Source organism: Balaenoptera borealis, assembly GCF_965194805.1.
Source record: "Balaenoptera borealis genome assembly, chromosome: 12".
In the NCBI taxonomy this organism is placed as follows: Eukaryota; Metazoa; Chordata; class Mammalia; order Artiodactyla; family Balaenopteridae; genus Balaenoptera; species Balaenoptera borealis.
Window position 1 is genome coordinate 73,176,671 of NC_138869.1, and position 23,094 is coordinate 73,199,764.

Consider the following 23,094-nt stretch of genomic DNA (forward strand, 5'->3'; position numbering starts at 1 on the left):
GGGATGTGTGTTTAAAGCTCTCCACTGCAGCTCCAGTACCTAGCACAGTGCCTGTCACTTAGCAGGCACTTGGTAAGTATTTGTTGAATAAATAAAGAAAAAAATACTTTGATTTCATTTGGAGAGATCAAGGAAGATTTCCTGCAGGAAATGGCATTTTAGCTTACTAAATAAAGGGACAAGATTTCAGTAGCAGAGATGAAAAGAAGCACATTTCAGAAAGAGGAAATTGTTTGCAACCAAATGTTTGGTACTAGTTAGCGATTTTTTAATTCAAAATCCAAAACAATCCTGGCACCAAGTGTAAAATAAAAATCTCACTATATAAAAGTGACAATTCTGCACCTAGCTCAAACTGGTTCCCTCACAACTTATCTCCACCAGTGTCATCCCACTTCCCAGCCACCTAGGTTCTAAACGTTGAAGCTCTTTGACTCAATTTCTTTTTTTCCCCCTCCATATTCAATCAGGCATCAAATTTGACTGTTTTTTTCTTTGAAATGTCTTTCTCAGTGATTCTTTTTCTCCATTTTAACCAAAAACAACATAATTCAAGTCCTCTTCACATATGGAATTACTACAAGCTTCTCCTAAATCAGGGTTTCTCACCTTTGGCGCTACTGACATTTTCAGCTGGATAATTCTTTGTCTTAGGAGGCTGTCCTGTACATTGTAGGATGTTTGGCAGCATCCTTGGCTTTACCCACTAGATGCCAGCAGCACTCTTAATTGTGACTGCCAAAAATGTCTCCAGACATCGCCAAATGTGTTCTGGCTGGGGGAAGAATCACCCCTGGTTGAGAACCACTTTCCCAGATGACCTCATGGGAAAAGCCGTCTAAAATTACCCAATCAAAACTCAACCCATCCTTTCAGGTCAACTCAAACTTCATCTTTTCTATGAAAATATGTATGCTTATCAACAAACAGATGCACAGTTGTTTAACTCTACAAATAATCAAAAATCTGCACAATAAAACAAATGAGAGACAATGGTTTACTTATCAGTTTGACAAAAAATTTTAAAATAATGATAATACCCATTGTTGACAAGGATGTAGGGAAATAGGTACTATCATAAACTGCTGGTGGGAATAAACTGGTATAATGCTTTGTATGGCATTTACCAATATGTTTCACATTTTAAGATGGTCATATCTTCTGACTCTACTTATGTGAAGAGATAATCAGATATGTGAGCAAAGACTATACTGTTCTATAAAGGTAAAACCGGAAACATCCTTATAGTCCCCTCAATAGGGGACTAGTTAGGTAAACAACAGTACATTTAGAATACTGTGCTATTGTTAAAAAAGGATAAAGCAGATACTTATGTACTGACATGGAACGACAGCCACAATGAATATACATATGTGCAACGTTTCAAAATTATATGTACTACATGATATCATTTATATAAATAACATGTTTCTGTATGGTTACACACAGAAGACAGACTAGATGAATATATGTCAAAATTCTAACATAATCTCTGTAGTCCAATCACATCTTAGATGTATAAAAGGAACTGTTAAATCATCTTTAAAAATCTCTTGGAAAAGTCCAGTTTGTGAATCTATAACTTTAAATTTTTCTGTTTACTTAAAGCAGGCTTATACATTTATTTACCACTTTTATTTCAGGCAAATATCCTGAGTTGGAATATTCTGTTCTGAGCCATATTTTCGCCCTAGAGAAATCAATGGTAAAAAGGAAGTTTACAGAGAAAAATATATTTTTGTGCATGACAGCTTACCGGTGTGATGCATCTATAAATCATACTGAAAATATGTCCCTTGAAATCAAAGAAAACAATATGTTTATACAAAGAATGTGCCCCAAAATTCTCCAATAAAGAAAAGTGTTTAATCAAAATATTTGTTGACAGCCGGTTAGTGCCAATTCTAAAGTAGAAAAGAAAATCAGTGTCATTGTAGACTTTTGTGTACAAGAGCTGAATATGCAAATTAGCCCCAAATGGAGACTCATTATCTGTTTTACACTTCAACTGTGATTTTAAGCACCGTAGGTATATATACACACACACATCCAGAATATACATATATCTCAACAAACCATGCACATCATCTGTTCAGAACTGGGAAACGCATGCATGCTTCTGTAATATTAAATGGAAGGCAGATGGTAGGCACTGATCAACAGAAATAAAGTGAAATCCTTCTAAATCCTACTCCCTCTAACAACCCTCTAATTTTTTTCTTTAGAAAGATATCAAGCAGTTCTTCATTACTGTTGATTTCCAACCTCAAAATTACAATAGGCAATGCAAAAGAGCGTTTCAAAGAGGAAAAGATTGTCTTTTGGTACAGATTCTCTTTCATAATCTTAGGTAGGAGATAACACTAACTTTGAAACTCATAGCTTACTGTAGTTTTATCAGTATCCAATGTGTAAATTAGCTCTTTCTATAACTGGAGGTTTAGCTTTCAAAATACATAATTACTGATCATTTTAGCCTGCATCACATTTCTTTTGCAGGGTGAAATGAACTAAAACAGCTGTTACATCCTAATAGCTTCATAATGTGCACAGAATTTCTATGACTATTAGAAATTAAACCTTCCTATCAGGCAAAACATATTCATGTGTATATATGACCCACATTATCTGGAAGTACAGTTATTAACTTATGAAATTATAATTTGAAACATAACGAAGTAAGGCTGCTAGAGAAAATATTACAGCTCTTAAATGAGGTCAAAGCTGCTGGTCCACACTGATCAGTTCCCCCACCTTTCCTAGCATCAATAAAAGTACTTTGGGCCAAAGGAAGTCCAAGTGTTCATGCTACCACCATTCCCTGCAGGGATCGAGCCCTCTATTTTCATACTGGGAGATGAATTTTTAAAGGTGAACCAAGTCTGGCACTCTGCCCAGAATTGCTGGCAGCTGACAAGCAATCTGGTTTCACTTCTGGTCCACTGTCTCTTGAGCTAACCTTGTATCCACAGAAAGCACCCTGATCTAGAAAACCTGTACCATTTATAATGATGACTGAGAAAGCTCTGATGATTGTATTAACCATGAGACTTGTACATACAGTTCTCTTTAAGCATATTTTCTGTGGAAAGAATAAAATAGTCCCGTTTCCTAGTATCTCCTTCTAACACTGGAAAAAACAGCAGTGTTAAAAGGATTTTTCCAGAAAAAAAAAGATTATTATCCAACCACTTGCATTCAGGAATGTTAGAGGCATAAAGGGATTCAACAAGATATCTGATGAGCAACTACTATCAAAGGAATATACAGTGAGGTCCAGGAACCACAAAATAATTAGAGAGGCATACAAGATATATTATGTAATTAATGGCTAAATTGGATGATTCAAGCTATAAATGTTATGAAAGGTCAAAGCAATAAATGCTAGGCAGTGTGGGGTGAAATTTAAATATACGTAGGCCTAGGGGCTTCCCTGGTGGTGCAGTGGTTAAGAAGCCGCCTGCCAAGGCAGGGGATATGGGTTCGAGCCCTGGTCCAGGAAGACCCCACATGCTGCGGAGCAACTAAGCCACAACTACTGAGCCTGCGCTCTAGAGCCCGCGAGCCACAACTACTGAAGCCTGCACGCCTAGAGCCCGTGCTCCACAACAAGAGAAGCCACCACAATCAGAAGCCCGCACACCGCAACAAAGAGTAGCCCACGCTCACTGCAACTAAAGCCCGCATGCAGCAACAAACACCCAACGCAGCAAAAAATTAATTAATTAATTAATTTTAAAAAATATATACACGTAGGCCTAACTCTCCGTTGAGAGAATTATTAACTAAACCAGTATCTTCTTTAGATTACCATTTCCAAAGTAAACAGGATTGGAAAATGGCTATGTAATTCACAAATAAATCTGTGTCCAAGTTTGTTTATTTGTTTTTACCTCTAAGATCTAGCAGTCCTTCTTCTCGACCTTCCAAAAAGAAAAGTGAGTGAAGCCTCACTCATCGGATATTATTTCCTCATTCAGTCCCGAAGCTGGGATGGAGGTCCTGGAAGCTCTTCCCCACTGTTTCCATTAATTACTGGCTTTCTGCTCCCATTTCTATAGTTCACCTTTGCCTCTGTTTCCTATGCTGGAGGCCCCTGGGTCATATGAAGGAGCCTGAAGTCCCAGATGGGTTTGTCTTCTATTCCTTCCTTGCTTTCTACTTGACAGACCCACAGTCCCATGCCCAATAGTTCAGTGTCTGGTTTCCTGGGTCAGGATTTCCTAAGTTCCGTAAGTAAGTGCTGCGAGAGCTACAGTGCCAAAACAGATTCCAAAAGGAGATCTCGAACTGGAAAACTGACACAACCATGTTAACTTCCTTACAGACAGCATGCACCCAACAACGAAGTACCTACAAAAATGCACTATTTTTCTAAGCAAAAGACACACTGGCTCAAATCCTGGCTCCAGCAGAGGGATTTTTTTTTCCTTCACGTCTTGGGAATTTTTACTATTCTCAGAATATTACTTGCGAAAATTAACCTAATTTATGGTTCTTCACAGGGAATCCTCTAGTCTTGTTGAAAGAAGTTTAAAAAAAACTTTAACTGAAACCAAGTCCCAGATATCTAAAACAGTTATTCAGGGTCACATGAAGGGAGAATTGTCAGTCACATACTTTCTTTGACCTTAGGGACATAGGTAGAAGGCATGAGCAGGTAGATGGTAAATAGAGAATTTTGGGGTTTTTTTTGGCCACGCCACATAGCTTGTGGGATCTTAGTTCCCCAGCCAGGGATTGAACCCAGGCCCTCGGTAGTGAAGGCGTGGAGTCCTAACCACTGGACCGCCAGGGAGTTCCCGTTAAATAGATGATTTTGACTGGTGAGACCAAGCAGGGAATTTCTAATAAGAACCAAAGATGAAGCTAAAGAAGCAGAAGGGCCCAATGATGGAGAGTTTTGGGTGAAAAGTTTAGATTTGACCAAGTCCACTGCATACTCTGCCTTTGGCAAGAGAACAAAGAGCATCCTTTTCCCCTTATTTTTTCCTGCTCAATCCCTTGGTCCCTTTGTCCAAATTCTTTCTTCAGTAGGATCACCCATAACTATGCTCCAGCATACCATATATATATGTATATAAATATATATAAAATATATATAAATATAAATATCTCTACTATTGCACTGATCATATTTTACTTTATCAATCTTTAGAAAGTTGTCACTCGTATTATATCATGAAATTCTTGAGAGCAGCAACTGTGTCTTGTTCACCCTTTTATGGTGGCACCTAAACTAAGTGCCTGCAATATAACAGGTATTCAATAAATACCTGTTTGTTGAATAAATGTATGAATGAATAAGTCTTATAAGTAATAGAGTAGAATTGAGGAGAGGGAAAGCAGGAAAAAAAAAGATGTTTGATGATCAACTAGGGGGGTACTATCTGAACTTAATCCTGAACCTAACTGCTTGGGAAGCAACTGTATCACTACCATATATAGTTCTTGCCCTTCCAGAATGAAAAACATACAACGGCTGTTTGTGGTAGTAATAACAGGTCACTGGTGTTATTAACATCATCTCACACTTATTAAAAGATACTAATTTATATTCTAAAATTATAAAATAAAATGCAAAGAAAAAGGACAACCCTGTTCTATTTTCTCATGTTTCAAGTCCTCCACTACACACAAAAGAAGCTCAACATGTTATTATCCTTTAAACAAAAATGAAACAACAAAAAGCCTAGATTCAGCTGAAAAACTTAAGTACAAACAGCCATGTCTCAAAGGTCTTATGGAATACAAAACACAGTGGAAAATATTTTTGGTCTAATAAGAGGATCCTAAGTGAAAATAATAAATAGAAAATTCCTCAACTAAAAAAAAAAAAAAGCAATTCAAGATGTAAAGAGATCTTGTGAAGAGAAATTCCATAATATATGAAACTTGTTACTAAATACAGCTGGTGGCGCAGTGGTTAAGAATCCGTCTGCCAATGCAGGGGACACGGGTTCGAGCCCTGGTCCAGGAAGATCACACATGCCACAGAACAACTAAGCCCGTGCGCCACAACTACTGAAGCCTGCGCGCCTAGAGCCTGGTGCTCCGCAACAAGAGAAGCCACCACAATGAGAAGCCCATGCACCGTGATGAAGAGTAGCCCCCGCTCTCCGCAACTAGAGAAAAACCCGCACACAGCAATGAAGACCCAACGCAGCCAAAAATAAATAAAATAAAATAAATAAATTTATTAAAAAATAAATAAATACAGCTGAAGCAAAACAAATCAGGAGTTAAGAACACCCGGTTCACTCTGTAATAATAAAGTCTAAAATGATCTCACGGCGAAGAAAGGGGCAGGAAAATTCAAAGTTCTATTGACAAACTGACAAAACATACATAAAGGATTGCTACACTCCCTTTGGGGCATTTTAAAAGAGAAAACTTCCCCAACTGTTCAACCTCCTCCTCCCCCTCATCAGTATCCTTGTCATGCAGGTGGCTATGGCCAGCACAAGCAGAGTGGGGCCACCTCAGGCCCTCTGTTTCAGCATTCCTGGAAACTGTTCCCGCCAAAAAGGCGGCAAGAGCTTCTCCAGGGCTCCATGTCTCCCCCTACCCTTAAGCAGAGCTATTTCTTCACCTCACAGTCTGCAGAGGCAACATAGGATTGTGACGTTAACTGTGTAGTCACAGACCTGCATATTTAACTTCTCTGAGGCTCAGTTTCCTCATTTGTAAAATGAAGGTAGTTAGTGGTGTTTCTCTCCTAGAGCTATCATGAGAATCATGCAAGGGAGCAATGTGCGTCTGGCCCACAATAGATACTCAATAAATGTCAGACTGTTCTCTTCCTGTCTCTCCTCTGAGGTCCTGTAACCCTCTCTCTCTTTTCCTCACTCCTCCTTTCTTCTGCTCCCTGATTCATTAGAAATATTTAATGGATCTCTCTCCTTTGAGTTACTCTTCTATTTATTTCAAAATTCCAAAGGAAGATAAAAAAAAAGAACTTATTGTATGAAACTGAACAGCTCTACTACAGAAGCCCACATATCTGCTATACCTGGCAGACGACAAGTCAAGGGCTGGCTAGAACCTGAATGTACCTCTGCGGACTTCAGGCATAATTAATGCTCCACATGAGTAGAAGGACTTAAATAGTACAAATAGTTTCAGATGTTATTTCACAAATCACAGACTTCAGAAAATTTATATTTAAAAATGGTTTTATTTTTTAAAAAGCAATTTTAATCTCTCTTTAGCCCCAAGTAAAATTGTTATGATTTAGTGACACCATGTGGCTACATTTTGCTTTGCACTCTTAGAAGAGACTGTTCCTCTGTCTGCAGGTTGCTCTTTACTAATTCAATTATGGTATCAAAGTTGTAGGTGGAGGTACAATTCAAACTAAGTGTGAACTAAAATGATTACTTTTAAAAAGTGAAACTGTTCCTTCTTCCTTTACAACTGAATAAGGCATTTCTTGAATTCTGAAGACATCAATCATATAAAGAAAGTAAAGGCTCGGCATAATTCTAGCTATGATTATAAAGCATCCTGGTGAACCACTGACTAATGTAAAAATGTCTACCTTTAAAAGTAAATAAATATATCAATGCCCAGGGGGTCAGGGGGAGAACAAAAGAGAAAAGGTGGAAGACACACATGCTTTTGTACAAGGTTAATATGGCAGGGAAAGAATGCTTCCATAAATAGCAATGTTTATTTTCTCATTTGTTTTATGTCTTGTAGATCTATAGCACTGTTAGGTACTATAATCTAATGAAAATGGGTTAAAAAATTATGCTGCATCTAATGATGGCCGGGATGAGAGGGGACTTGAAATGCATGGTAGCAATAAGAGATTAAAGTGCCCTAAACCAAATAACAGTACAGTTTTAGTATTCATTTAATGAGGACTCCTAGAGTAAACCAGTTACTCTTGAATAACATTCGATGTACACCAAAGAAAGCCTAAATATCTACAGCAATGACCAGAGTATATCACCTCCTTAATCTCAGTTTAAAACACCCAGCTCCCCTCTCGGGCTTTCCATGATCACCTATTTTAAATAACCACTCTCCTCCTCTTGACCCTGGGTCACTATCACAGTATCATTTTCACAACATTTACAATTACCTGTTGTGTTCTTATTGTTTATATCTGTTCCTCCCAAATTCTATGAGAGCAGAAATCTTGGCAGTCTTCTTCAGTGTTATGGCCTCAGTATCCAGTACGAAGTAGGAGCATAGCACAAAATAGGAGCTTATTTGTGAAATGAGTGAGTAATGGATGAATAAACAGATGAATAAATGAAGAAAAATCTATTTTCTTAGCTGGTGAAGCATGCCTAAATTTCTTGTTTTAAGTGAAAGTAGAACCGTTCTAGTGAGATGTTTTTCATCATTTATGACCTCTACTGTGACCACTGAGACTAGAAGACAGGCCAACAGATGCTCTACAACACCCTTTTGTCCATGACACATTTGGCACACGTTGGAGTGAGGAACACCTTTCTAAACATGATATCAGACCACCAGAAACCATAAAAAGGACTGACAGATTTGACTACATTTTTTTAAACATAAAATTCTATATGGTAAAAAGTACTAATAAAACACTAAAAACTAATAACAAATTGCACAGTACATGATAGGCAAAAGTATAACCATACATACACAAATATACATCTACATGTATATATACACTGCATATATACAATACATATATGTATACATATCAAGGTGTACATACCAACATAAAGTTCTCACAAGCCAAAAACAAAAAGATAATCACCCCAGAAGAAAACTATGCAAAAGACAAAAACAGGCTTTTATAAATGAGAAATAACAAATGTCAAGTATTGTAAGATACCCTACACTTCACAGATGATAAAAGAAATCCAACTTAAAGTAAGAAGATTTTTTACAAATCATAAATCACATTGGCAAAATGCTGACAATGCCTGCATTGGTGAGGGTTTGGAGAAGGGGCAATTCTATGTGCTATTGGTAGAAACTGAGTACAGCCTTATCAGAGGGCAAGCTTTATCAATATTTAAAATGTGTAATACATCATAATTTTATAATTAAAATGTCATAAAAAGACATTTCCATTTTGATGATTAAAAACAAAAGGAAAGGAAGAAAGAAGCTCAGTTTTGTGTTAAGTGAGTTTACCCATCCTGTGCCATGTTCTGAACCGTCAAGTTGCACCCTTCTCAACACCCTTTCTGGTCTCTGTGCTCCCCCGGATTCTCCTCTAACTCTCTGACCAGCCCCTGCAGTAAAACCTGTCTGCCACCTACTCTTTCCTTCCCTCTCTCAATAGCTATATTCTTAAGGACCGTGCTTTTAGGCCCACTATTCCTCTCCCTCAACTCCCAGGTTTTATACCAAGTTCACTTTTGTAATTCCAGCTACCAGCCATATGCGGGCTACCTCTGCACGCATTCACATCCATGTTTTCAAGTCTTCTCATATTTCAGCAACATTTTGCAGCTGCCAAATTACCAGCACCATGTTGAAAAAAGCCAGAAAAAAAAGTTAAAACATCCCAGGGCACTCAATATTTCCACTCCTTGTTAGTGTTTTTTGTTCAGTCCTAGGCTCTACCAACTAAGAAAGCTGTGGAAGGACTTGAAGAGAGCTTACTAGATAGCCAAGAAGACAATTTGAAGGCTGGGGAATTTATGGGTAAAGCAGAAATTTCCTTTTCCTGAAAAAGGCTAAGCTGATAAGATATAAGATGGTTCTGAGTATCATATGAAAAACTGTACCAAAATTGACATCACTTTTCTTCATCTCCAGCTGGGGGCTAGGGGGTTGTTATTAGTCTAAGCTTTTGGCTACATTGAGCAGTCCCCACTTGACCCACAATGCATTCCTAACAAGGACCCAGAAAGAAAGAGCAGACCATTTCCCTCCATTCACTGTTGTGGTTGTGACCATCACTCTGGCTTTGAAGCCTGACGTTATCCTTATCACCACTATCTCGGTGAGGGGAAATGCTGACTAGATTACATTCCATAGGATATATAAATGGCAAACTTTATGTTATATATATTTTACCACAATTTAAAAATGCTTTACCAAAACCAAAATGTATGAAAACTGTTGGAAACATACAAATGGGCAGATTACTAAGATAAAGAGAACCATGGAAGGCATGTGTGTGGACTGGCAGTATGGAAAAGTGCTGAAAGGACCACACTCCTGAGATAAGGAACAGTCTCCTCATACTGAGAGCCACCACTGAGAGCCACCATGGCCACAGAGAATGGCAGGATGGCTCTCTTTCTCTGAAGGCCAAACACCAGTTCAGAGTCTCAAAAAGTAGAAAAGGTAATAAAAGCTACTATTTACTGAGCCTCTACTTTGGGCCAGGCATTGTGCTCAGTACTTGTACATATGCTCTGTCATCTAACCCTCCGCAGCAGACCCCAGGAAGGGTGCTGTTATTCCTGTTTCACTGGTGTAGAAATGAGGGCTTGGAGAGGCACAACTTTACTAAGATCACAATGCCAATATTAGATGAAACCAGGATTTGAGAAGAGCTCTAACTCTGCAGCCCATGATTTTCCTACTACCCGATGCTGATTTACATGCAGTTCAACCTAGACTCAAGAGAGAGGGCTGGGTAATCTCACAATTCACAGAGTATCTCTTCTTTAGTGAATATATTAGATGAAATCTTTCATCAATATACAACACTCACATCCTTCAGAATTAACCTCGAAATTCAGTTTCCTGAAGAAAAAACAGAAAGTAGACTTTGCAAAGAGTACAGAACCATTTACCACTCCAGAGTTTTCCAGCACAGATATACATTTTAACAAATACATGGATAAAAGCACCAATGAATATATATACATATTAATATTGAATCAGTCTCTCTTCATTACCTGGTCAGTGCCTTGACCCCAAGCCTGTGCCAACATTTATAGGGTACCTACTGCATACAAAAGGTCATAACTTGAGAACTGTGCAAGAATACTGAAAGATTAGAATCCATACTCCTTGCTTCCAAGAGCTTGTAATTTTAGTATGAGAGGCAAGACAAACACGCAAAGGACACTGAAGAACAAAGGTGACATACAAATGTGCAAATTAACAAACACAATGCAAACTGAACACTTATGTGCTAAGGAAATAAAGAATTTATATGTGCCCAGTGAAGTCCCTGAAAGAAGTGTATTTAGAACATTGTTTAGGAAGTCAATAAATGATTGTGAAGATAAGAAACACCAAACATAAGACATCCTTGGATAATCAATAGGGACTTATTCTTAAGTTCACTTTATAATACTTCGAAAATTACAAACTATTACAAAAGGCAGAGTTTATGAAGGAATGTAGTAACATAGTAAGTTAAAGTGGTTATAAATATTAAAACGTTTTCTCACTAAAATGCATATCAAGACTCCTTCCTTTTCTTGTTATCCCTGTCTCTAACATCACCTTTGCTCAGTTTTTCTCAACCAGCGTGGGAGCTGGCTATACCAAGACAAAAATTAGAATCATGAAAACAGCCAGGCTCTACAACACATAAAAGCAACATCAACAAAGGCAAGGCCACACAGGAGAGACAAAGTAAGGAAAAGGGAGTATATATAATGCCTATTAATAAATAAGAGGAATTATATTTTCTAAAAGCCAGAGATCACGACTGAGGGTACATGTCTCCCTCCACAGAGCAGGAGTTTTCAAGTGGGTAAAGCACACAGCCTCTATCATAGCTGGTATCACAGTCACGATGATTTGTTCTGGGAGTCGTGTTCCTAGTGTTTCAAATTAAATACAAACACACAGTCCTTTGGTCCACATCAGACACTTAGGTTGTTATGCTACTTATTTTTTAATCTGATACAGCCATAATAATATCAGTCGATGCAGACTCAATCCCTTCCTCTACCTCGGGGCCCCTCTGTCACTCTCAAAGTATCCCTAGGCAGTTCTGAGATACAGAATCTTCACTCAATTTCTTGTCCCTCTCATTTTAATCCATTCAAAACTCCTCTGATAAAAGAGCAACTGCTAGACCTGAGACACTTTAGTCCCTCTCTGGGGAAATGAAATTGATTTTCTTCATTTCCACACAAGAGGATCCTTGGGTAACAATATTGTGTCCAGTCACACCCATAATAAAAAAAATGTAGGCGACATTCTTTACTGTACCAGAGGCTGAAAGGTTTTGTGGAGTTCCTGTGGTAGAAGTAAGAATTCAGCCTGATGCTGTCAGATCATGCGTTTAATAAGTATAAGGGTGCCTTCTGACCGAGAGAGTTAAGTGCTGTGGGGCATCCCCATCTGCTCCAACTCAGCCACACAGGGATGTCAGCTGGGGTCACGAGTATGGGTGTGGAGCGGAGTGGGTAAGGGGCCAGCTCCACGTGCTCCCTGGCTTACAGCCACCATATCCCTTCTTGACACACCTAATTAAACGAACCAATCACTTTCTGCCTTCAATCTCTTGAGTTTAGGGTAAAGAATATCTGAGGGAAATTTCCAAGGGGAAAATCACAATAGAAAAAACACAAGAGAATTTCAGGGGCCTTTAACCACCTTTCCCAACTCCCAAATTCATTATTCATACTGGTTTTGCAGAATTTCAGAAAGAAAGCTTAAAACGTGGCTTAAACCTAAAGTAAGAATATGAAATGTTAGAATAGCTTATCAGTACTTTTTAAAAAACAAACTTACATGGAGCTAAAATACATAATGACAATAAAAGTTAAGGTGCTCTGGTTGAAGGGAGGGTGTGAGCCTGGAGCCCCACCAGCTCAGCCTCCCTTGCCCCAAACCCAACCCCACTAGAAACACCTGCTCTTTCAAACTCCACTGATATCCACTGACCTAGAAAAAGAACATGCACAATGGCATCCAAAAATTTCCTCCTGGCCCTGAGGACTGCCAAGGGAAGCCTCCAGAAATATCTCTCATGGCTTTTGTGAAAAGAACGCACCCCCTAACAATAACTCTGCTTTCAAGGTATAGCATGGAATTTAAAAAGCATTTCCACTTCTCAGTGTGTCGTCCCTTCTTATTCATTTACATGCCTTTACATAAATATGGTACAAAACAGTTCCACAGTACATTCTAAATATTAAGATGCTTAATTTCCATAGTATCCCTAAGTTTTTTAGTTGGGATGCATTTAGTAACTGATATCCTGGAAAACTTTTCTTCTATGAGACAGAAAAATGAAATCTGTTTCTCAACATCCAGATCTCTTTAAACAAACATCAAAATCATTTATAAGCCATGAGAACTAACCTGCAGACACGGGCTGGAAAATACAACTTTTGCCAAGAACGACACAGATATTGCGAATGATCAATAACTCTGATCCAATCAAGTTCATCCATTGAGACTTCAATGAAGTATGAATAAGACCTATGAATCAAAAGGAAAAAGGCAGAAAAAAGTATCATATTAAAATAACAATACAAAGTTATATTTTTTTAGCAGCTTTTTTTTTTTTTTTGGCTGCGTTGGGTCTTCACTGCTGTGCTTGGGCTTTCTCTAGTTGTGGCAAGCGGGGGCTACTCTTCTTTGCGGTGTGCGGACTTCTCATTGCGGTGGATTCTCTTGTTGTGGAGCACGGGCTCTAGGCGCGCGGGCTTCAGTAGCTGTGGCTCACGGGCTCTAGAGAGCAGGCTCAGTAGTTGTGACACGGGCTTAGTTGCTCCGCAGCATGTAGGATCTTCCCAGACCAGGGCACGAACCCGTGTCCCCTGCATTGGCAGGCAGATTCTTAACCAGTGCGCCACCAGAGAAGCCCCCCGAAGTTATATTTTAATAAAATGTTAAAAGGTACAAAAAATACACTATTCATGAATTACATTTTCTGCATAACGACCAAGTTCTGATGATGACGAAATGTGTATAGATCCCCTTAACACAGCATTCGTCACAATGTATTGAAATTATCTCTTTGCATGTCTGTCTGCCTTATTAGATCTCAAGCTGCTTAAGAACACGGACCATGCCATATTTATCTGCATATATCTGGGGTCTAGCACGGTGCTTGGCACATATCAGGCATATAAGACATAACAGGACCAGGATGCCTTGCATATACCGTATTAACAGATTAATAAAGCCATGACAGAGAGAGGACAGAAAACAGAGAGGTGTGCCTTCTCCCTCTACCTTCACTGGCCTGGGCGCCCAGCCCTCCTCTCTCAGGAGGAAAGCCAACTCAGAATGGTTCCTCACAGAGGCCAGCTTATCTCCTGCTTCCTCCCAGTTTCCTACCATCCCACACACAGACACAGCCTGCAGAAAAATAAATGACATGGGTGAAGAGATAATATGTATTCCTTTTCGGTACAACTTAAAATTTGGCAGCTAATAATCTAGCAGTAATGAAAACAGCCTATCATCCTCCCCTGGTCAGCTACCCTGGACCATTACATGCTGGTCCCATACTGAACAAATCTATATTCCCCTGTCATAAGCCAAATTTAAATGTGAGATGCAGTTATTACTGTAATATCAACAGGAACAATCTCAGAAGATTTAGGTGACCATAAATGTCAGCCTGCAACCAACAGTTGTGACCAGAAAAGGTCAGCTTATTTTGTGTCATCCCCTCATTTTCTGCTGTCCCCTCACTCCCATTCATTTTATTGCTCAGTCTCAAACTGGTTATAACCTTTTATTGGACCTCTCTGGGTTATCAGCAATGCAGGATATAATTTTACAACACATGTGAGAATCTTTTTGGTTTAAGATTCTGAATTTTTCACCTTTGCTTAGAATTATAACTTCCGTAAGAAAGGAACTAGTACATGGTAAAGTTAAGTCCCCCGTGAATGAAACGCACATACTAAAACAAACTGGGGCTTCCCTGGTGGCGCAGTGGTTAAGAATCCGCCCGCCAATGTAGGGGACACGGGTTCAACACGGGTTCCGTAGCCACAACTACGGAAGCCCACGTGCCTAGAGCCCATGCTCCGCAACAAGACAAGCCACCACAATGAGAAGCCGGCGCACCGCAACGAAGAGTAGTCCCCGCTTGCCACAACTAGAGAAAGCCCGCACACAGCAACGAAGACCCAACGCAGCCAAAAATAAATAAATAAAATAAATTAATTAACTTAAAAAAATAAAAATAAAAAAATAAAACAAAGTGGCCTGTAAATATTTAACATCCTGGAAATGATGATAACTACTTTCAGTTTCAAATGTACTAACCTTTTCTTTATTATTTTTATACTAATTTCATTATTAACTAAACGAGTGAATATATGTAAAGCTTTTAGAACAGTGCCTACTACTATTATTAATCAGAGACTCCTGTAAATAATACGTGAAATTTGCTCCATTTTGCCAACTAAACATCATATTATATCCAACGATACATATCAGGAAACATATTCTTAATTAAAAAGAATGAGATAACCTGGAGATAACCTCCAATACCCACGCACATGGGGAATGTTGACTCTCACTTCATAAAGCTTCCCTCACACTTGGCTCAAATGGCCTGAAAGGCCAGGGTAGTGGTCAGTGGTGCTAACGAGAGAAATGAACTAACCAGCAAGATCTGCAGGGTCTCATCACCCTTACTATCAAGCCCTTCATGCCCAGACTCAAAGAGGCATGAGTAGGGCCTAGGAGACTGTACACCAGAGACTGGGTGTACAGGTTTAGGTTAATGACGAGCAGCAATGAGGGAGACTGTTCAGTTCTTGGTCACCCTACTGCTCTGGCACTTCTGCCATGGCTGAAGTCAGTGGGTGAAAACATCAGAGTGGCTAGAAAGGAAGGCAGAATCTTGAAGCCACTGTGAAACTGGTGGGTTCCTAGGCTGGAGCCCATCAAGTTTTATTCACATATTTCTTTTGTTTTGATAATGAATTTATCCACACTAAAGACAATTTTTTTTCTTTGTCCACAGTATAAAGTATATTTTAAAAGTTATCATAATATCCAAAAGTAAGGAATCAAGTAAATAAACAATGGTAACCCATATAGTGGAATACCAAACAACTATTAAAAGTAACATTTTACATGGATAAACAACAAGGCCCTACTATATAGCACAGGGAACTATATTCAATATCATGTAATAAACCATAATGGAAAATATGAAAGAGAATATACATGTAAAACATATTTGTGTATATATATGTACAGCAGAACTTAAACACAACATTATAAATAAACTATATTTCAAAAAAATTTTTTAAAAAGGAACACTTTACAGGAATATTTTTAAAAGAGTAGAATATTCACAATGTATTAATTAAAAAGTGAAGTTACTTTTTGTACATCTAACCTTTATTTTGTATAACTATGTGGTTTTACAGGTTTCTGGTGTGTGTGTGACTATGCATAACAAAAAAATACTGGTTAGGGACTTCCCTGGTGGCGCAATGGGTAATAATCCGCCTGCCAATGCACAGGGCAGGGGTTCAAGCCCTGGCCTGGGAAGATCCCACATGCCGCAGAGCAACCAAGCCCATGCACCACAACTACTGAGCCTGCGCTCTAGAGCCCGCAAGCCACAACTACTGAGCCCGCGTGCCACAACTACTGAAGCCCACACAGCTAGAGCCCATGCTCCACAACAAGAGAAGCCACCGCAACGAGAAGCCCACGCACCGCAATGAAGGGTAGCCCCCGCAAGCCACAATTAGAGAAAGCCTGCGCTCAGCAACGAAGACCCAACACAGCCAAAAATAAAATTAATTAATTAATTTTGAAAAATACTGGTTAGACAAATATAAAAATTAATAATAGGCAGTGAGATTACTAGCAATATTTATTTTCTTCTTTGTGCTTTTCTACATTTTCTGTTTTCCACAATAAACACATATTCATTACTTTTATAAGCAGAAAAAAGCAAAAAATGTTATTTTTTAAAGAAATGCACCCTTTAATTCTTCCCCCAAAACTAAACTTCAAGAGAAATAGCAAAGTGATGACAAAGATATAAACCAGCAAACCTCTTAAACCAAAGCAGATGACCACAAAGTTAGGCCATCTCAATCAAACATGTCAGTTTCTCTCCAAGTCATGCTAATGACTCACCGGCTATCTCGGTCCCACAGGAGTATCCGTATATGATTGATAATGGATGGCTGACCTAGCTTAATCTCGATGCCAGAACGGCAGTCATCATCAATTGGGTGCCTAGAAAATCCATGATCCAAATCATAATTTTGAGTGTCACCATCTAATAAGGCAGACTTCAGCTCCCCTTTTACCACCTGGGCGCCATATTTCATAGTTGCAATGTTTTCTTCTGGTACTACAGTTAAAAATAGAAAAAGCAAGGTTAATGGTTACTTATGAAATTTTCCATATTTTGGGAAAAAAGATAAAATTCTTGCATTTTAGTTGATGCTAGTATATGCATTTAATTTAACGAGAAAGAGGAGATATGGAGTGTCTGTGAGGATTAAGATACCACCACAGCTGAAATTTAATGACATCATCACAGCCACAAAGTACCTGGGACTAAGATTACTAAGAAAAAGTTGTAAATACTAGAAAAAACATGTTCTAGGACAAACAAATCAGCTCTACTGAGTTAATTCTATTAGTAGCTTTAATTTAATACCTACTGGACAAAAATAGCATGTAAAATGACCTGTACCTGCCATCTGGACTGAGCACGAAGTATAAAAGCAAAGCAAACAGGTCAGACATCTTATAAAAGAGAAAGAGAAAGACCCCAATACAGCGGAGCTGCTGGTCATACAAGGACGTGCTGAATCAATTAGTTAAAAACCAAGAATATGTTTAAAAGAAGATATATTTTTACTTCACTTGAATATTTTTAAAAATAAAAATTCAGTCTGTCATCAAAATTAATACTATGATTATAATTAACCCCCCTCCCCTCTCCAACACTAGATGTACTAAGAGTCAATTGTTCCTGGGACTCTGAAGTCCTCTATGCAAATTTTGCTTCACAGATCTAGAACCTGTCTTCCAGGTACTAACATTTGAAAACTGACACTCTCCATGGAGAGACAAGAGGCAGCATAAAGTAGATGTTAAGAGCCTGAGCTTCAAAGTCAGAGTTTAAATAATGGCGCCACCTTTGACCAGATGTATCAATTTGGGGAAGTCACTTTCTCTGAACTTCAATTTCTCAATAGGGCAACATCTATCTCCCAGGTGTTTTTGTTTAAGGATTAAATGAGATGATCTTTGCAAAGCACAAAGTAAGCTCTAAAATAAAGATTGCCAGTATTATTACAAAATATGTATGAAAAGCACACATAAAACTAAGCAAGTTTACAGACTGTAAATAAATGCTGAATTCTCACAGAATATGTACATCTTGGCTGTGTGATTTGAATAGGGGAAAGTATGAGCTATAATTAGGCTCTTAGGGAAAAGGAGTAAGTAATTCATCATCACAGATTTCTTGGCAAATGTGGGTTTAAAAACTTTTTTTCAAATGAAGACAGGGAAAGATGATTTAAAAATGAAGCTGAAAAGTGGGGGTTGGAGTGAGTTTAATTAACCTGCAAAAGACTAAGGCAACTGAGAAACCAAAACAAATGAAAACAAAACCTAGTCATGATCAACTTCTTACCACCAGAGGCTTAAGTGCTCAGTTTATAACATTCTACATTCTATTAGCTCATGAAAATCACACATATTCTTCATATTTATTTTTCATTTATTTAACAAACTTTATTAATTCCTTTGACTTTCTCCTCATAATAATCCTTTGAGTGTAGGACTACTATTATATCCATTTCACAGATGGGGAAGTGGGGGCAGAGAAAGGTTAAATGGACTTTGTTGCCCAAGGCCATACAGCCAGCAAGGAGCTGGGGTGCTATCAGAACACAGGCAATCTGTTTCCAGAGGCCCTGCCCTGTTACTACCTTCATGAAGGGTTTCTGATGGGAAGACCATACTTTTCCCTCTTACTAGTCCCTTCCCTCCAAGGTTACTTAGGACCCAAAGGAAAAAAACAGTCTATTACAGCTTTTTTTTAGAAAGTTGGACTTAAAATGAGAAAACCTAAGTTTGAGACTCAGACTCTACCACTTATTATCCCAGATGAGGCCACTTAGCCTCTATGAATCTGTTTTCTCATCTAAAAAGAATAATATTTTACCCAACCCACCCACGGGGTTACTGTAAAAATTACACTATAAATAGTATATGCTAAAGTACTATGGGACTTCCCTGGTGGCACAGTGGTTAAGACTCTGCGCTCCCAATGCAGGGGGGCACAGGTTCGATCCCTTGTCAGGTAACTAGATCCCACATGCATGTCACAACTAAGGAGTCCACCTGCTGCAACTAAGGAGCTGGTGAGCCGCAACTAACACCCAGTGCAACCAAATAAAAAAATAAAATAATAAAAAACTAAAGTCTACAAAGTACTCTATAAGAATTCAATTAGTCAAAAAACATTTACTGAAGACCCATTCTGTACCAGGTACCCTGTGAGGCACTGGATATCTCTCAGTGAACCAGACAGAGATAGGCCTTGCCCTCCTGGTGCCTCCAATCTAGAGATGAAGCACTTTATAAGCAAGCCAAGAAAAGCTTTAAATTTGTGATTTGTGAATCCTCAGTAGAGATGACTTGTGAACCCCCTAGTTTACAGATGAAGATACTAAAAGATACTAAAAACTACAATTGGGAAGACAAAATACTATGAGAGTCAAAGAGTTTTCAAAGTATTAAAGGTTCATTGCTATTACTGTCTTTATGTGATAGATGAGACAAATTAATTAATTAGTTAATTAATTAATTTATTTATTTATGGTTGCATTGGGTCTTCACTGCTACGCGCAGGCTTTCTCTAGTTGCGGCAAGCAGGGGCTACTCTTCGCTGTGGCGCACAGGCTTCTCATTGCGGTGGCTTCTCTTGTTGCGGAGCACGGGCTCTAGGTGTATGGGCTTCAGTAGTTGTGGCACGCGGGCTTCAGCAGTTGTGGCTCCCGGGCTCTAGAGCCAGGCTCAGTAGTTGTGGTGCACAGGCTTAGTTGCTCCATAGCATGTGGGATCTTCCTGGACCAGGGCTTGAACCCGTGTCCCCTGCATTGGCAGGCAGATTCTAACCACTGCGCCACCAGGGAAGTCCCCAAATTTTAAATTCTAGTTTAGAAGCAAGGAATAGATTCATTCAGTCATTCATTTATTTTGAAAAGTCTAGATTCAGGCACTGTGCTAAGTGCTAGGAAAACACAGGGGAAAAGACATAATTACAGTCTTCAGGAAGCTCAGTCTAAGTAGGAGTGTAGGCAAGAAAAGCAAAAATGATACTATCACAGTGGCAAGCCCGCTCAGTCTAGTTACTGGAAACTATGGGAATAGGTTCGTGGTACCATGTACCTACAGCACAGATTTAAACACACACACACACTCACATATAAACCAATAATATAACTTAGCAGGCCTAGCAACAGATTGACTTTTAGCCAATAAAAAATCTTGAGGATGGAAGTTGTGATGTGCTACCTGTTATAAACATGAAGAAACAAGAAATTACTGTTCTCTTTCGCAAAGTCTAAAACCTGAGATACACAAAACAAAGTATAACTCAGCTGGAATAGATGAAGCACTAACTTTCAAGGCAAAAATATCTCCACAGCTAAAACAAAACTAAACATTAAGGAATCGGCTGAGTACAAGTAGTTCAAATATCCTAAGAAAGAAATTGATTAAAAAGTTAATTTCCTTTCCCCAGGCGTATAGACAAATGCTCATCAATAGACGTAGTTTTGTATATATATAAACCACATTCTCAAAAAGACTAACCACCACTGGAAAGTTAAAAACATCCTTTGGATCCTCTTTTTTTTTTTAACGGGGGTGGAAATCACTGTAATTTGGTAAAAAGCCTCAGGATACGCAACTGTAAGAATTAAACCTTCTAGTAACCAATATTAATGAACTAAAAAAAAAAAAAAAATTTAGTATTTATGCCCCTAGATACTAATTCCCTAGTCCCAAGATAGAACCTCTCAATGTCATGAAAAGTCCCCAAAGATTCAGAACCTATACCCAGGGAAGAACAAGGAAACAGACAAATCTCATCAATAATTTCAAAATAAGCAGAACTATCCTTCCAGACTATCAGCTAAGGAACAGTTCTGAAATTTTCCCCTAACAGTGAAGAAATCTCATTTTTTAAAAATGACATGAATGTCTGAATAAATATTTTTTAGGGTCTGAGAGGAAAGTGATATGCTTCCTTAGTTACTTCTATTATTAGTTTTACTATTCATATAATCAAAAAAGAAGAAACACAGTCTGCTACTTAATCATTTCTTGAGTTTATAAGTTATATAAAAGATTCCCAAGCATTTGTATAATCTCCTCCTTGAGCTTCCACTAAATTATTCCAAAATGAAGAATTTAACAGTTATGAGCAGCATATCATTCCAGAACTGAAGGCTCCTCAACTGGTGATTACTCCCTTTCATGGTAATTTCATGGGTCTATAGTAACCCAGGTCTGACACCTATACTGACCAGCTGATCAATTCCAAGCGACCAGTAACTACATGAAATGTCCAAAGCATCTCCTCAGTTCTGCAGCAATGTCCCAAACCTATACTTATAACTAAACCAGTCCTGAGGCCCTATCAACACCTTGAATCAAAACTAGGGCAAGAAGGGGAAAAAAGGAGCTTATATAAGAAAGGATCCAACAATTAAGATTTACAAAGGCTAAAACTATATTATTCATCTTGTTACTTCTCCCCTCTCTATCCTCCTACCCTTTATGGAAGGCTGACCCTCAACCAGTATCACTCTCTAGCATCTCTAATCTCTTCCTCAACCTCTCCCGACCTGTTCCCTCTAGCTACGATACTATTTCTCTACTACCTTTACTCCAATTCACACATCAGATAGTCAACACACTGTATTTACTATATTGTATTGTATTTACACAACCCCATCCATAAGCAGAGGCGGCCTAAAATCATAATAAGCCATAGACACCCCAAAACACACCACCACATGTGTACCTGCCCACCAGAAAGACAAGATCCAGCCTCATCCACCTGAACACAGTCACTGGTCCCCTCCACCTGGAAGCCTACACAGCCCACTGAAGCAACCTTAGCCACTGCGGACAGACACCAAAAACAACGGGAACCAAGAACCTGCAGACTGCGAAAAGGAGACCCCAAACACAGTAAGATAAGCAAAATGAGAAGACAAAAAAACACACAGCAGATGAAGAAGCAAGGTAAAAACCCACCAGACCAAACAAATGAAGAAGAAATAGGCAGTCTACCTGAAAAAGAATTCAGAATAATGATAGTAAAGATGATCCAAAATCTTGGAAATAGAATGGAGAAAATACAAGAAATGTTTAACAAGGACCTAGAAGAACTAAAGAACAAACAAACAATGATGAACAACACAATAAATGAAATGAAAAATTCACTAGAAGGAATCAATAGCAGAATAACTGAGGCAGAAGAGCGGATAAGTGACCTGGAAGATAAAATAGTGGAAATAACTACTGCAGAGCAGAATAAAGAAAAAAGAATGAAAAGAACTGAGGACAGTCTCAGAGACCTCTGGGACAACATTAAACTCACCAACATTCGAATTATAGGGGTCCAAGGAGAAGAAGAGAAAAAGAAAGGGACTGAGAAAATATTTGAAGAGATCATGGTTGAAAACTTCCCTAATATGGGAAAGGAAATAGTTAATCAAGTACAGGAAGCACAGAGAGTCCAATACAGGATAAATCCAAGGAGAAATACACCAAGACACATATTAAGCAAATATCAAAAATTAAATATAAAGAAAACATATTAAAAGCAGCAAGGGAAAAACAACAAATAACACACAAGGGAATCCCCATAAAGTTGACAGCTGATCTTTCAGCAGTAACTCTGCAAGCCAGAAGGAGTGGCAGGACATATTTAAAGTGACAAAGGAGAAAAACCTACAACCAAGATTACTCTACCCAGGAAGGATCTCATTCAGCTTTGATGGAGAAATTAAAAACTTTACACACAAGCAAAAGCTAAGAGAATTCAGCACCACCAAACCAGCTTTACAACAGATGCTAAAGGAACTTCTCTAGGCAGGAAACACAAGAGAAGGAAAAGACCTACAATAACAAACCAAAAACAATTAAGAAAATGGGAATATGAACCTATATATCGATAATTACTTTAAATGTAAA

The 23,094-nt window shown here is 38.6% G+C and overlaps 1 protein-coding gene across 3 annotated transcripts in view; it reads right to left on the bottom strand.

The window, feature by feature from the left end:
• Positions 1 to 23,094, bottom strand: part of BTBD9 (BTB domain containing 9) — a 401,740-nt gene that overhangs the window by 329,048 nt on the left and 49,598 nt on the right. For all 3 annotated transcript variants that reach the window (XM_082347838.1, XM_082347836.1, XM_082347837.1), the window contains exons 5-6: positions 16,993 to 17,212; positions 13,225 to 13,344 (exon numbers count right to left, since the gene is read on the bottom strand). In XM_082347838.1, coding sequence (XP_082203964.1) covers positions 13,225 to 13,344; positions 16,993 to 17,212 — 340 coding nt within the window. The remainder of the gene's footprint in view (positions 1 to 13,224; positions 13,345 to 16,992; positions 17,213 to 23,094) is intronic.